Raw genomic sequence first — 13,476 nt, 5'->3', positions numbered from 1 at the left:
TAAAGTTAAAATAAAATGAGTGTTTTTGACTCCATTAATAAAATATATGCCGTTATTATTGTTATTACTGTAGTGTGCAATTGCATAGAGCCCGCCGTAATGACTTTTTACAGTGGTATAATTTTCAAGTAGTTTTAATTGTTTGATTAGTAATATCCTTTAAAATATATAAATTAGTTAATTAAATGAAATGAAACATTGTACAAGTGTAAATGTTCCAGAGGTACACCTTTTTGTATTTTATTTTATTTTATTTTATTTTATTTTATTTTATTTTATTTTATTTTTACATAGAAAGACTTTATTTCTGGAGTAATTTTGTGTGGATTTTTACATGTAGCCTACATTATATTTTGTTTATTATTCACTTTTAATATACTTTAAAACTTTTAATATGAGAGAAAATGTCATTATTTTCCATTTTAAATATATTAAACACAAAAGAGGCAAACTTGTGAGAAAATTATAGTTGGCAGTCTATTAGTTATTAGGGAACTCAACATTCTCATATTTTGTGCGTTGATTATTCATCAACAGGTCACCGCTCATGATACTCTTGATAAGTATAAGTATAAGTTAAGTATCATACTAGGAAATAACCTACTTAAATGACTTAAATACCACAAATGATTATGCATAGATACAAATATTTCTGTCTTCCCTGGTCTGCCACGTCCTAATCTGTAAACCACCAACGGAGGGAGGAGGCAGGTAAAGAATCACGTGGTCACTCAGGTAGACGCACTACAAAAACGGGGAACATTCAGCCATTACTCCGCGATGGTGACTACGGGAGGCTTCACGTAAAATTTCACACGCGACGAAACTTGGATTTACGGAGCTCACCTTTGCGCTCAGGTGTCAAAGTAAAGGTGTTCAGTCCTCTCGGGTCCCTCGCGTCTCCTCTCTGGCGTATCTTCAGTTACTGTCCTTTACTTTTGTGTAGTATTAGATTTTTTTTTTTTTTTTTTTGGCTGGGTTTGTTTTCAGATGACGGCGCAGGTAGACTACCTGGTGGTGGTTTTCACCGCCACATCTGGCGCGAGCGGAGAGCTGCTGGGATCAGACGAGAAGGAGCTCGTGCAGTTGGTTTGGCAGCTGGTGGATGTAAAGAACAAAAAGGTAAAAACTTATTACTGCACTACTTATTACAGCTAATTATTGTTCTTCTAAAGCAGGAAATGTAGTGGAGTGGGCAGGTAAACTGAACTCAAGTCGAGAACAGACTCAAATACAAACGGCAGCCATATATAACAATGTTCAGCTGTCTATCAATTGTTCAACAAACAGGTGAGTGAGGTGAGTTTTTGTAGGATTAGGTCTGCAAAAGGTTGTTCTTACATTTATAAGTTGAATATAGCCTCCCAGGTTTTACAGTATACTGGGAGTACAAGCACCTGAAACAGACCCCTGCTTTTGTTGTTTTTCTAAGTGATCATGTATAACAAATAAAGATCTGCATTACAGCCATTTAACGGTGTTATATCAGCCTACAGCTTGTCAGTTTCTATGTAGGCTTGTTTCAAGACGGATGTGTTTTTGTCTTCTCCTGAACCAGTTGGGCAAGGTGAATGAGCTCCTCATTAAGTCTGACCTCTCAGACTTGACGGAGGAAAAAGAGGAGGAGGATGTGGTGGAGGAGAGCGTGGAAGAGGAGAATGGATCCAAAGCAGACTGCGTCTTCACGGCCACAAGTCTTGAGACAGCATTAAACCTGGTAATAAACTCTCTGAAGTCTTAAGCTTTTTATTATGTCACAATTCTGTCTGCTGGTGGAGACACTCAAGGCCACATTAAGTTTTTTTCTTTCTATTCTAAATGTTTGACTCCTGTTTTTGCAGTTTCACTTACAAATGACAAACGAGGTGAACAGCGCGGGCGCAGGCACGTCGGTGTGTTTGTGTACCGACGGGCAGCTCCACATCCGTCAAGTGATTCACCCCGAGGCCGCAAGCAAGGTGAGCGAGTTGGTCGGGTGAACGCCTCGCAGCCAGGGCGGATGTTCACTCACTGCTGCAGAAACCTTCAGCACTTCACACAGTCACAAAGGGATGTGTTGTGTCAGCACTGTGCTCCTGGTTGCCTTTAATGTTGCGGTGAAAGTTGATCTACAGCAGAGCAACCTGTCTAATGACACACACCCATGCACATACCGTACGTGCACTCATAAACACCACCACACAATGAAGCTGATTAAATTCTCCCGCACGTCTTGATGTGACACAGTCACTACTCGTCCGGCTTGAGCAAACAGCGATATGATGGCAATAAAACAGCAGCTGTTGATGGACCACATGCTCACATCCTTGCATTTCTCCTCCAGAACATCCTGGTCCCAGACAGTTTCTATTCATTCTATGACCTTCGGAAAGAGTTCAAGAGGCACTTCCCCGCATCTGACCTCAAGGCTTTGAATGTACACCTCATGGCAGAGTGTATCCTTCAATATGTCACCTGTTTGCGAATGGTGTGCCAGTGAATGTCTGTGAGCTACACTGATACGTGTAATGCATTTAATGTGTAACATGGTATTTTTGGACAGTTTTTGGTTATTTGTTCATACAATTTGTACATGCATGCACATATTAGAAGTTTGTAAGTCACGGGGTGTTGGCAGGACTAGAGGTTTTGAAATGCAAATAGGGAAACAATGGCAGCACCTTACTAAGCGCTAGTGAAACAGTGAACAAGTGTGTGTTTAGCCAACAGGGCAAACCTCACACACCCACTAGAACAGGAAAACTTACATCTCCGGGTGTTTGTGTGTGTGTGTCCTGCCTCGCTTTCTGTGCTTTGTTTTTTGTGCTCTTCATTAATTCCTCTTTTTTCTTCCATCTTTTTTCACCCATTTTTTCATTTTACACCCATCACACACCATCGTGTATCACGGCACCTTTATTCTCACCGAACCGTTCCACTGTTTTTGGCTCTGCCTTGTTTGTTTTCTTTGACTGTGTCCTCCTCAGCTCTCAGTATACCCGTTGATATGCCCGCCATGTGGGATCCCTCAGCCACACTGGATCCATCAGCCATATTGCCTGCAGAAATCGCAGTGCAGCAGGTCCAGATTATGGCCAGCATTGTCCTCGCCCTGCTTTCTGAGCCATTGTGTGAGTACCATATATGAATCACATCAATGAGAGAAAAAGTGAAAGATTAGGAATTTGTTTGTCAGTTTGACACATTGTGTGCTCACAAGTAAGATCAGAAATGATGCTTGAAGAGCACTGCCAAGATCAAAATTAGAGCTGAAACAGAAAATTAATTAATTGTTTTTGTCAATTGTCAGGCAAAATGCCAATTATTTGATGTTCCCAGCCTCTCCAATGTGAAGTCTTGCTGCTTTATTTGTCGTATAGGATAGTAAACTGAATATCTTTTGGTTATTGATCATTTGTTGGACAAAAAAAGACACCTGCATATGTAATTTTCATCTCTTGGAAATTGTGATATGCATTTTTCACTATTTCAAACCAATCAGTCCATCAGTTGAGATGCAATTACAAATGGTTGGCAGATTCATCCACAATGAAAATAATTGTTACTTGCAGCCCTTAAGTAAATTGCTCATAGTGTTAATTTCTGTGAAATCTCGGTTCATAAATGCAATATATAGTCTGCATTTTAAAGAGGACTTCAGAGTGTCATTGTGTTCATTACAAAGTGCTGTCATTTGCTTCACTTATGTGGTCTAATTTGTGATTTTAAAAGCCCGTTATCTAACAAGTTTTCCCTGCACAGGCCACACGTTCTCTAACCAGGAGAGAGTGAGTGAGAAGTTTGAGACTGGCACTTGGTGAGCCGAGTTTTCTCAAGATTAATATTCTTTTTGTGCTCTGCCTCTGAAATCAACCCTGAGGCCCCTCACGCCATGCTAACATCTCTATATGTCTGTCTGTGTGTGCATGTGCAGCAGTAAGATGGAGAAAGTGTGCGACAACACAGTGATCAGAGCCAGAGGGCTGCCATGGCAGTCTTCTGACCAGGACATTGCTCGATTCTTCAGAGGACTCAACATTGCCAAGTATGTTGTTGCTGTACTAACCTGTCAGTCAACATCATAAATACTGAAACCTGCTGTTTGCACAAGGTGAGCATCCTCTATAATGTTCTATATGTGGTGTTGTACAGAGGAGGGGCTGCATTGTGCCTTAATGCTCAGGGGAGGAGGAACGGAGAAGCTCTCGTTCGCTTTGTCAGTGAGGAGCACAGAGACCTGGCGCTGCAGAGACACAAACACCACATGGGCAACAGATACATAGAGGTAATCTGTCCGAACCCTACTCGTCAGTGCTAATTAAGTCAATCAACCACACTACCCACACCTAATCTAATCACTTATATCCTTTCCTGTTATTTGTTGCCTCTGTGGTGACAATAATCTCTGTCTTGTTCCCTTCTAATGGCAGGTTTACAAAGCAACAGGAGAGGACTTCCTGAAGATAGCAGGAGGTGAGAAGATATAACCACACGTGCTCACATGCACACATTCTCCAGCAACCCCGAGAAATATTTGGGCTGGACATTTTATGAATTAGATGTTTCACTGCCCACTCGTCATCTCGGAGAGAAAATCAGAACTTGCAGAAAAACAGTTAGCAGTTGTGACCAAACCTCCTGATGCTGATGTTTATCATCATAACACTGGAGATCCATCACTCAAAACCATGAAGAGATAACAGTCAAGTTTATTCTTAGCAATGGAAAGCACTCCTAAACATCACAGAATGCCGCTTCCCGAAGGAAACCTCAATGCTGTTGAAATCTACGCCGTTATCATTTCTGTTTATTTAATTGTGATTAAAGGTATGGGGGAACTGTTGGTTAAACAGTTTTCAGTGCTGGCATTTTCACAGCTTCCTCTTGGATACACACTGCTAACTTTCTGGCACCTAGTTCCTTCCTTTTTTTTTAAAAAAAGTCACGACCTCACCTATGAGCTGTTATTGGCTGGGGACTGCACACCGACCGCTGAAAGGCTGCAGCCAAGAAACATCCAGACCGCAGCAAAATAAGAAGGAAATAAGAACATACAGGCTGTGGCAGGGTCTCTGTAGAAAAACACCCCCGCAAACACTTTTAAAACAAGTCGATACCTTGTTTTTTAGGAAAATCATATGTAGCATACCTTTAAATATGTGTGTCTTTGTCTTTTGTTGTGTGTGCTCCAGGTACCTCCAATGAGGTAGCAATGTTTCTGTCCCGTGAGGACCAGATCATAGTGAGGATGCGAGGTCTTCCTTTCACCGCCACACACGAGCAGGTGCTCACCTTTTTCTCTCCGGGGGAGGGCCTTAAAGAGATGTGTCCAGTCAGCGGAGGGAAGGACGGCATCCTATTTGTTCGCTATCCAGACGGACGTCCCACTGGCGATGCCTTTGTTTTATTTGCCTGCGAGGAACACGCCCAGTGTGCTCTGAGGAAACACAAGGAAATCCTGGGGAGGAGATACATTGAGCTGTTCAAAAGCACAGCAGCAGAGGTCCAACAGGTATGTGTGTGTCTGCCTGGATGTGGCTGTGCTTTCTGCACAGTGTGTGGATATTTGTGTCCCTTTATTTTGAATTAAGGTTTTTTAGTTCTGTCTCTCTGATCTCCTTTTTGTTGTTTGAGGGCAAGAAGGGGGTTTTTAGGGATTATCCGTGTGTTTGTGTGTGCACACAGCAGAGCGTGACAATGTGTGGGTGTGTTTCTTTTCTACTCACTTAGTTGTAGGAATTATGGGCTTAAGGGTTGGGGACCTGTAGAGCAAGATGGACTGTGTGTGTGTTTCCTTAAGTATGTAGGTACACACAAATGCTCTGTGAAAGATTACCAGTCTGTATCTCTTTTGTTGGTCTTCACCAGTCTTTCTCCCTCTGGTTGAGATGAGCACATGTGGACTAATTTTCTTATCGCTGTGGGCTGATAAGCTCACAGCCCACATACGTATCTATGCAGAGGCTTTTCCCCAGGCTTTTATGTATGGCAGACCATTGAGTTTTACTGGTCCTCTCCAATGCAAGCAAGCGTAGACTTGTTTATTCAGAAAAAGAAGGAAAAAAATCAAATAAATAAACAAACAAATAAATAAATACACACACACACACATACATACATACATACATACATACATACATACATATACACACACACACACACACACATTTTAAATATTTAATATTAATATTACGGTGTTTGAGTGTATAATTTTAGGTGTTTTTGTCCTGCAAATTATCTGAGAAAGGGGAGAAAGGCTTCCCTAAACATGACCCACTGGAAAGCAGATCTGCCTCCTTGACTGTCTTCGCTGCAGGTAGAGTATGTAATTTGCGACTGTGTGTGTTTTAGGTGTTGAACCGGTACTCATCGGCCCCTCTGATCCCTGTTGCTCCTGCTCCCTTGGTGTCAGTGCTGCCCACGGTGTCTCTCCTGCCCCCTCCTGGTAGTATGAGGGACTGCTTGAGGTTGAGGGGGCTGCCATACACAGCGAGCATAGAAGACATCCTCACCTTCTTGGGCGAGTTTACACACGATATCAGACCACATGGTGTGCACATGGTCCTCAACCAGCAGGTACATGCAATAACCACCCCGACACACCCACGGACTCACATGCCTACTTTCACAATGCTGCAGAGTCATTTCTCCTCGTGTCTGTTTCCAGGGTCGTCCATCAGGTGACTGCTTCATCCAGATGACATCAGCAGAGCGAGCACTTCAGGCCTCACAGCGGCTCCACAAACACGTGATGTCCAGCCAGCGTGGGTCCAACAGCCGTTACGTGGAGGTGTTCCCCTGCAGCGCTGATGAGATGGGCCTGGTGCTGATGGGAGGCTCACTCTCACACACACATACACACACACACACCCGGACCAGGAATGGGACAGGGCTCAGCCCGCCGCCATGTAAGTCCAGACGTAAGTGCTGCTGGGAGCTGGGGGTGCTTCGGGACTGCAGGGTAGGTGGGCTCCTGCCGTGGGGGCAGAGTTGCTGGGTTTTCTCCAATCTAGTACTGTGGGAGGCAGGGGACATCTGGTCTAACCAGGAGGATTCAAAAGTGTGTGTGAGAGCGTGTTGCCGTGTGTGTGGTACCTCTTTGTAATTTAGTGTGATTAATTACCAATCTGCATGCACTGAGAAACCTCACGTGTTAACTGTGTATTCTACCTTTTCACCTGTGTCCCCACATTCTGATTGTAGTTGATCTTCCTCAGCAGCATGTTTGTGACTCATTCTTAATTTTACTACCTTACCACTGCTTTAGTAATTCACAAAGATCTGTAAGGGTTGGAAAAGTGTAAGCAAGTCAGCTAGTAAATAATTTGGCAAAATGGCTTACAACTCTCCAGTCTTATCAGATTGGTAGTAGTGGTTGTGGGAGTTAGCCTCAGCAAACCAGCACATCTCAGGTGTGTGCGTCTCCTGTGCTTGTCCAATCAGTGGAGCTGTGGGGAAGGTGGGCAGAGCTAAACGCTGGTGCATAGAAATATGCTTTGTTTTCCGTGTCTGATAAATGTGCACTTGTGCACTCCCAGTTTTCAAAAAGAGGTAAAAATTTAGGTAAAAGCGGTCAACACAAAGTGCAAATGTTCACATGTAAAACATTTACAACACAGCAGTTCAAGGCTAGACGTGTGTAGTTGTGAGGTCATGTTAAGACAAGATAAAATTTCTCATGCATGTTTCAGTGCATGTTAGATAGAAAGTCCCTGTTCCACAGAACCACATACTTAGCCTGCAGCCAAAACAGATTTTAGAGAAGGGGAAAATATTCAGGCAGCAACACCAAAAACTATGGATGGACCCAAAATGGCAAATATACAGTATGTAGAAATTGGGTCTTACTTCATATAACTTGTTTTTCTGCTGAATATATCTAGACCCACATCTGGGATCCTAACAGTGTCTCATGTTGAGTAATGTTACTCTCATTTTGCAAATACTGGATGTATAGAGGGCTCCATGCATTTATCAAACACACTTAAGCTTGCTGATGGGAAAGCAGGACTATCGTAAATACCACCAAGACTTACAATCATAAACTCTTGATTCGCTTTACCTTTAAGTCAGTCAAAAGTTCTTACATGTTTGGAAATTAGCTACCAAGAGAGCTACATGGATGGTGATGTATCAAAACACAATTAGTGTATGGAATGATTGGGTTCACACCTGAAAATTGCTCACCTGGCTACAGGTCTGTGAGTCACAGTCCAGTGCAACGCATCCTTAAGACGTGCATACTGTACATGTGTCAGGGGCTGAGTGATAGTGGTCATTGTTTGCAGGTTTGCATGAGCGCCTCTCTCAGAAACAAACAATGACCGGACTTCACCATGACTGTGTCTGTTTCTGTTTGTCTGTTTTTAAGTATTTTGTCTCTCCCTCTGTTTTCTCTTCTCCAGGTTTATCTCCACCATCCTACTCCTTCGCCCCTGCTCCACCTGTCCTGCCTACAGAGGCTGCTGCTGCTGCTGCCCTCTACCCTCCCATGGGTCAGGTGTTGCTAAGCCCGCGCCACCTGCCACCAGGACATGCCTACTACCCTGCTACAGCTCAGCTGTACATGAACTACACGGCCTACTACCCCAGGTAAGCAGTGATGAAATTAAAATGCTTTAAAATGTAAATGTTTTGGAAAAATCACAGTATGTCAAACACCCACAACTTTACTCAATGGGATGAATATTAGTTTTTACAATACTTTCAGCACTGAACCATATTGATGCTGAAATTTTTTGATGATGTATCGTGATCATTATTTTAGAAATATCAGTTTCTGAGGGCTTGCTTTCATCCATAAAATTAATCACTCCAGGACTATTATGAATAGACATAGGAGCTAATGGACTTCCGTATTTCCTGAATTGAGCCTGTCAGACATTGTTTACCTGTGAGCTTTGTGCTGCTGAGTAAGCGAATAAGAAACTAAACCGGTATTGTTTACGTGTTTGATTTTCTGAGCCTTCTGTTTGCAGAGGTATTATCATGAAGTCAAGGTTCAACATTCAGTACTTTATTGCCATATCAACATGATTGACTGGAATTTGTCGTAGTGAGGTCACTTAAACAAAAACATAAAGACAAAAATAGTAAAATCATTCATTAATAATGCACATAATGCATTAAACAAAGTATAATACAGATGGATAAAACCCAACACATTGGAACACCACAGATAAAACAAGCGTAGGGAAATTAGCAATTAGATTAAGTGCTTCAAGAACGCAAGTGCACCAAAACATTTCAAGATAGTCTTTACATTCACTAGAGCCATTTATATGTTATGTATATTGGTGAGCCCTTTAAAAACTTGTTGGTTTGCAAGTTTGCGACACCTTCCAAAATTTTTACTTAATAGTTGTGAAATATCACAGACAGTCAAAAACTGCTCAGCATTTTTTAGCAAATTGCTATTAAAAAAATCCCACAAATGTACTTTTTTACATTAAAAACCCTACTGTATTTTTCCTTTTATCTGGTGTATTTCTGTTTGCACATCCGCCTTCAATAGAGTACAGTGTGGAAAAAGCTTGTCATTGGTTTGTGTGTATTGCCAAGGAGAGAGGCTGGAACAAGGGTAGTTAATAACTGAACAGTGTGCTATCAGAGATCTTGGTAAACATCAGTGACCTCTGTTTGTCAGCCCTCTGTCATTGAGAAAACATTTTGAGACGACGCCCAAAGTTGCTCCCAGTCTTGTGATTCATATATTCTTTGTTTGCTGAGAAACATGCGGCTTTCAAATCATTTAGTTTGTTTTTTTGGAGATATTTTCATGATAGCAGCCTGCCTGTGCCTTCTCTCTTGTCTCTCTCCAGTCCACCTGGCTCACCTACCACCGTAGGTTTCTTCCCATCCCCCTCCTCCATCTCCTCCCCAGGGGGGTTGGTGCGCATGCCAGGTCTCACCTACAACAGCAATGGAGTTAAAGATCTTATTAATGCAGTGCAGGGATATCAGGTAAGAGTCAATGCTCTACAAATCAACCATGTGCTTAATACTTAGTTGTTGATAAAGTTCCTACACATGTAAATCCTCTGTACATTCAGTGCTGACGTACCTCTCTGTAGGATCCAAGTGATGTATTCAAATCTCCTTCTGTTGTGGGTGTGTACTGTCAGGCATCCACTGTGTTTGCCCAGAGGCTATCAAACTAGTTTATCCTGTCTACTCTGCCTGTTCTGTCACACATGCACTGCTGCTTGCTTAGACTTGAATTGGAGGAACTGAGGTCTTATTTAAACTGGGGGAAAAAGTGAAGAATCCCAGGGATACGATAAAGGAGAGTTTCCACTAATCTTAAGAGACGGACTTGGACTGAGAATGTACAGTATTTTTCTTCCATGAACAAACTCCTCTTTCACCACCATGCTGGAGTTTACAGGTCCATGCGGCCTTTAGATTAGTGTCTGTAGTTGCTTGTCTCTCAGCCCCCTGTCTCTGTCATTCCTCCCCCTTCCTCACATCACAGTACACCCCAGAGGATGCTCTCATGCACGCCCACGGGCATGTGCATGCTCACGACCCGGCCGGGACACTGCTTACACAGCCCAAAGAGTGGGTGTGTATTTAAGGTGTCTGAGGCAGGTGGCAGGTAAGGATTGGTCGAGGGCTCTGTGAGGAGGATTAACAGGGGTTGTAGCTATGGCTTGGGTCTTGATTGGTCACCAGGGGTTCCAGGGCTCAACACAATGGCAATATTTCCTTTTTAGACAGGCCGTTTTCCTTTAACCACTTGACAGTAACAATGAACAAAATTTTGAGTGGATCGAGTGGTTAGAGGAAATTCCTTGGATTTTAGTTAATTCTTGGGTTTTGTCAGGGTTGTTTTCTGACAGACTGTTAGACTGTGGCAGTTTGCTTTAATACTGGCCACTACAAGTTATTCATGGGCTACAGTATTAGCCAAGAGGGCTAATTGACCGTTCGCTAAGCCCCGGCACTGAACAACAATTGTCCAGCCATATCTTAACCATAACTCGATACAGCACATCTGTCAAGCTTTACACCAAAATGGTTTGAATGGGTCTATAATAAAATTCACTCGGTTTCTCTTGAGTTTTGACAGTATTTTACTTTCTATCGCCTTTAAAAAAAACAAAAAACACAACAGTGAAAGTATAAGTAATGGATTAAATGCTGTTTATCTGTTGTAAAGTGAGCTGTTGATAAAATCCCCAAGCAACAGGCGAAAAAACTTTACTTAACAGTCAAAGACCAGTAGAGATGCCAAGTTGGAGGAGTTATTTTGGGCGTTCCTGTTACCGGAAGTGAAAGTCCCATTTATTTTTGTTCCATAGACAATGTGATGTGACGCACAGCTGGAGCTCTTCTTAGACTTGGATCAGCATGAAACTCTCTACGTAGAAAATATCTGGTTCTTTGATTAAAAAGTACAAGGTACAAGCTTGTGTTCGGAAAAAATTGGGGGGAGAGGATAACTCCAACTCCCAAGCTGCATTTTGGCAAAAGTTCTGTCATGTGCTAACAGTGGGCGGAAGCTGTAACAGATTTTATTTTGTTATCTGAAGTTTAAATCCGTTGACTTTTTTCCATTTTGGCATCAGCTTCGGGTAAATTCAGGAGCTGTGGCGTTTTGTTATCAACTGCTGATTCGTGCCTCTAACTGGATTGCTCTTCATGGCAGCTGTGGCTGAGGCTCATGGGTGCTATTTAGAGCCGTCCACCATGATAAAATGACGGATGGAGCATGATTTCTCAGACATGCAGTTGAAATAATTAAAACTGCTGGTCCTAATGAAAACCTTCATGATTGTTTCATTATACAGGAGAGTCCTGCGTTTCTACGTCAAGCAACATTGAGGATATAGCTGAAAGGAAAAATCAAAATGGGACAGTTGTACTGCAAATCGTATTATGTGCCGTGAATGGAAAGCTTGACAGGCGTAGCAACAGTAACTAAGGGGGACGGGACTTTGCAAACGGTCAGTGGGTGGTGTTGTAGTGTAATGATAGACTGGAAATAACAGCCTTCATGCGATTGAAAAGGTGATGGGTGCTGGTGCTGGTGTAAGCTCTCTGCGTTTAACACTCTTACTAGTGTAACTCTCCTCTGTCTCTCTTCCCATTCTTCACCCCACACTCTCCTTCCTCTCCCCCTCCAGAGTCCCACGGAGTCCCTTTCTCTCCTGAGCAGCAGTCTGATTGGTCAGTCCAGTGGAGGCGACGCTCCTCTCATGTCCCTCCCCACTCTCATGACCAAGCCGGCGGGGCAGTACCTGGACCTGACCCTGCTGTAGGGTCGCAAATGTACAAAGGTCATGCGACAATTTGGTCAAAGACTTGTAATGTATTGTTAGGTTTTTAAAAAATAGTATTTTAGATGTGTTATTTATATCTATAAGAACAGAAATTAATGTATTTTATACAAAAATCATTGTGGCCTTAGCCAGAAATAGCATTTTTGTCTTATATTGCACAGTGTGTATTTTAAAAGCTTTATAGAGATTTTTTTTTAACATGTTATGATATTATAATCACTGTTATGACTTAGTAAAAACTGAGATAAATCTTTCCCTTAAGCTTCTCTGTGAAGAGTGAAAGTGCGTGAGTGTGTTTTAGCGTGAAAGAGATGAAAATGAGTATTATGCATGGCTGTGTTGATAAGTCTTAATACTTAATCTTTTTATGCAATGCATTTTATGTGTTTATATACATTTGACACAAATACAGTGATTGTATTGGAAGCTTTAGTGCATGAAGAAGTTAGTAAAACTTTAAGATGTTTACATAATGCCAAATATCAATGCACTGCTAATCAATAAGACTACTAATGAATATTATAGCAGTATCTTTGAATGATAACATATACTGTATGTTACACTGTGAGTTTGTCAAACAGTCTGATCGTCACATCAGCTTTCACTTACAAAAATGTGACATCTCACACTGAAGCTCGCATTTCTATGTTGTGTAATGCCAATGTTGTCTTGCCTTTTGTTTTGGACTCACATCTGAGCAGAGGACAGTCCCAGTTCTCTGTAACCTAACCATAGGGTTGCATTCTTCAAGAGGACTCGTGTCACAAGCTCTCAGCTTACTGAGTGAACTCAGGAGCCAGAGGTGGTTTCAGACGGATTTTATTACATGTGTTACTGTGATAAATCTGCAAAAATTCACCAGTCCACCACTATCCTTGTCTTCTCACCACCATCTACACCATTGTGGGAAATGCAGTGGAGTAAATTGGTCTCTTCACCATTTCTCTTTTTTTAACAACATCATTTGGAGAGAAGGTGGAAAGTTGAGAAGCAAAAGAAATGTTTCAGGACACCTCTGACATGTATCTTGTGAATTTAATTGCATTTTTGCGCCCTGCAAAGTTGCAGTTTGGTCTTCATTTTGCTGTACACATGCCCCACAGTAGCACTTCCTGCTCAGGACGTCCTGCTGTGGTAATGCTGAAACAAACAATAAACATAACGTGAAGTCTGCCAGCCTTCAGCGGTTTGATTTCACTCTTTGCCTTCTGAG

The 13,476-nt window shown here is 42.2% G+C and overlaps 1 protein-coding gene across 4 annotated transcripts; it reads left to right on the top strand.

Annotated features, from left to right (window-relative positions):
• Positions 1-796: 796 nt before the first annotated feature.
• Positions 797-13,432, top strand: esrp1 (epithelial splicing regulatory protein 1). 4 transcript variants are annotated; one of them, XM_070967254.1, is made up of 16 exons: positions 797-1,122; positions 1,559-1,717; positions 1,842-1,958; positions 2,324-2,435; positions 2,967-3,110; positions 3,742-3,796; positions 3,914-4,024; positions 4,132-4,264; positions 4,410-4,452; positions 5,172-5,491; positions 6,331-6,555; positions 6,647-6,899; positions 8,385-8,571; positions 9,801-9,942; positions 10,454-10,576; positions 12,108-12,171. In XM_070967254.1, exons 1-15 carry the CDS (start codon positions 991-993, stop codon positions 10,553-10,555), a joined length of 2,235 nt encoding a protein of 744 aa, XP_070823355.1. In that variant the 5' UTR covers positions 797-990; the 3' UTR covers positions 10,556-10,576; positions 12,108-12,171. The 4 variants fall into 4 exon arrangements, with proteins under 4 accessions (XP_070823355.1, XP_070823354.1, XP_070823352.1 ...); XM_070967253.1 differs by lacking the exon at positions 10,454-10,576 and having other exon boundaries at positions 6,647-6,887; positions 12,108-13,432; XM_070967251.1 differs by lacking the exon at positions 10,454-10,576 and having other exon boundaries at positions 12,108-12,472.
• The last annotated feature ends 44 nt before the right edge of the window (positions 13,433-13,476 follow it).

The sequence above is a fragment of the Chaetodon trifascialis genome, chromosome 7 (assembly GCF_039877785.1).
Source record: "Chaetodon trifascialis isolate fChaTrf1 chromosome 7, fChaTrf1.hap1, whole genome shotgun sequence".
Lineage (NCBI taxonomy): Eukaryota > Metazoa > Chordata > Actinopteri > Chaetodontiformes > Chaetodontidae > Chaetodon > Chaetodon trifascialis.
Note: the sequence above shows the minus strand (reverse complement) of the source record. Positions and strands in the feature narration are given on the sequence as shown.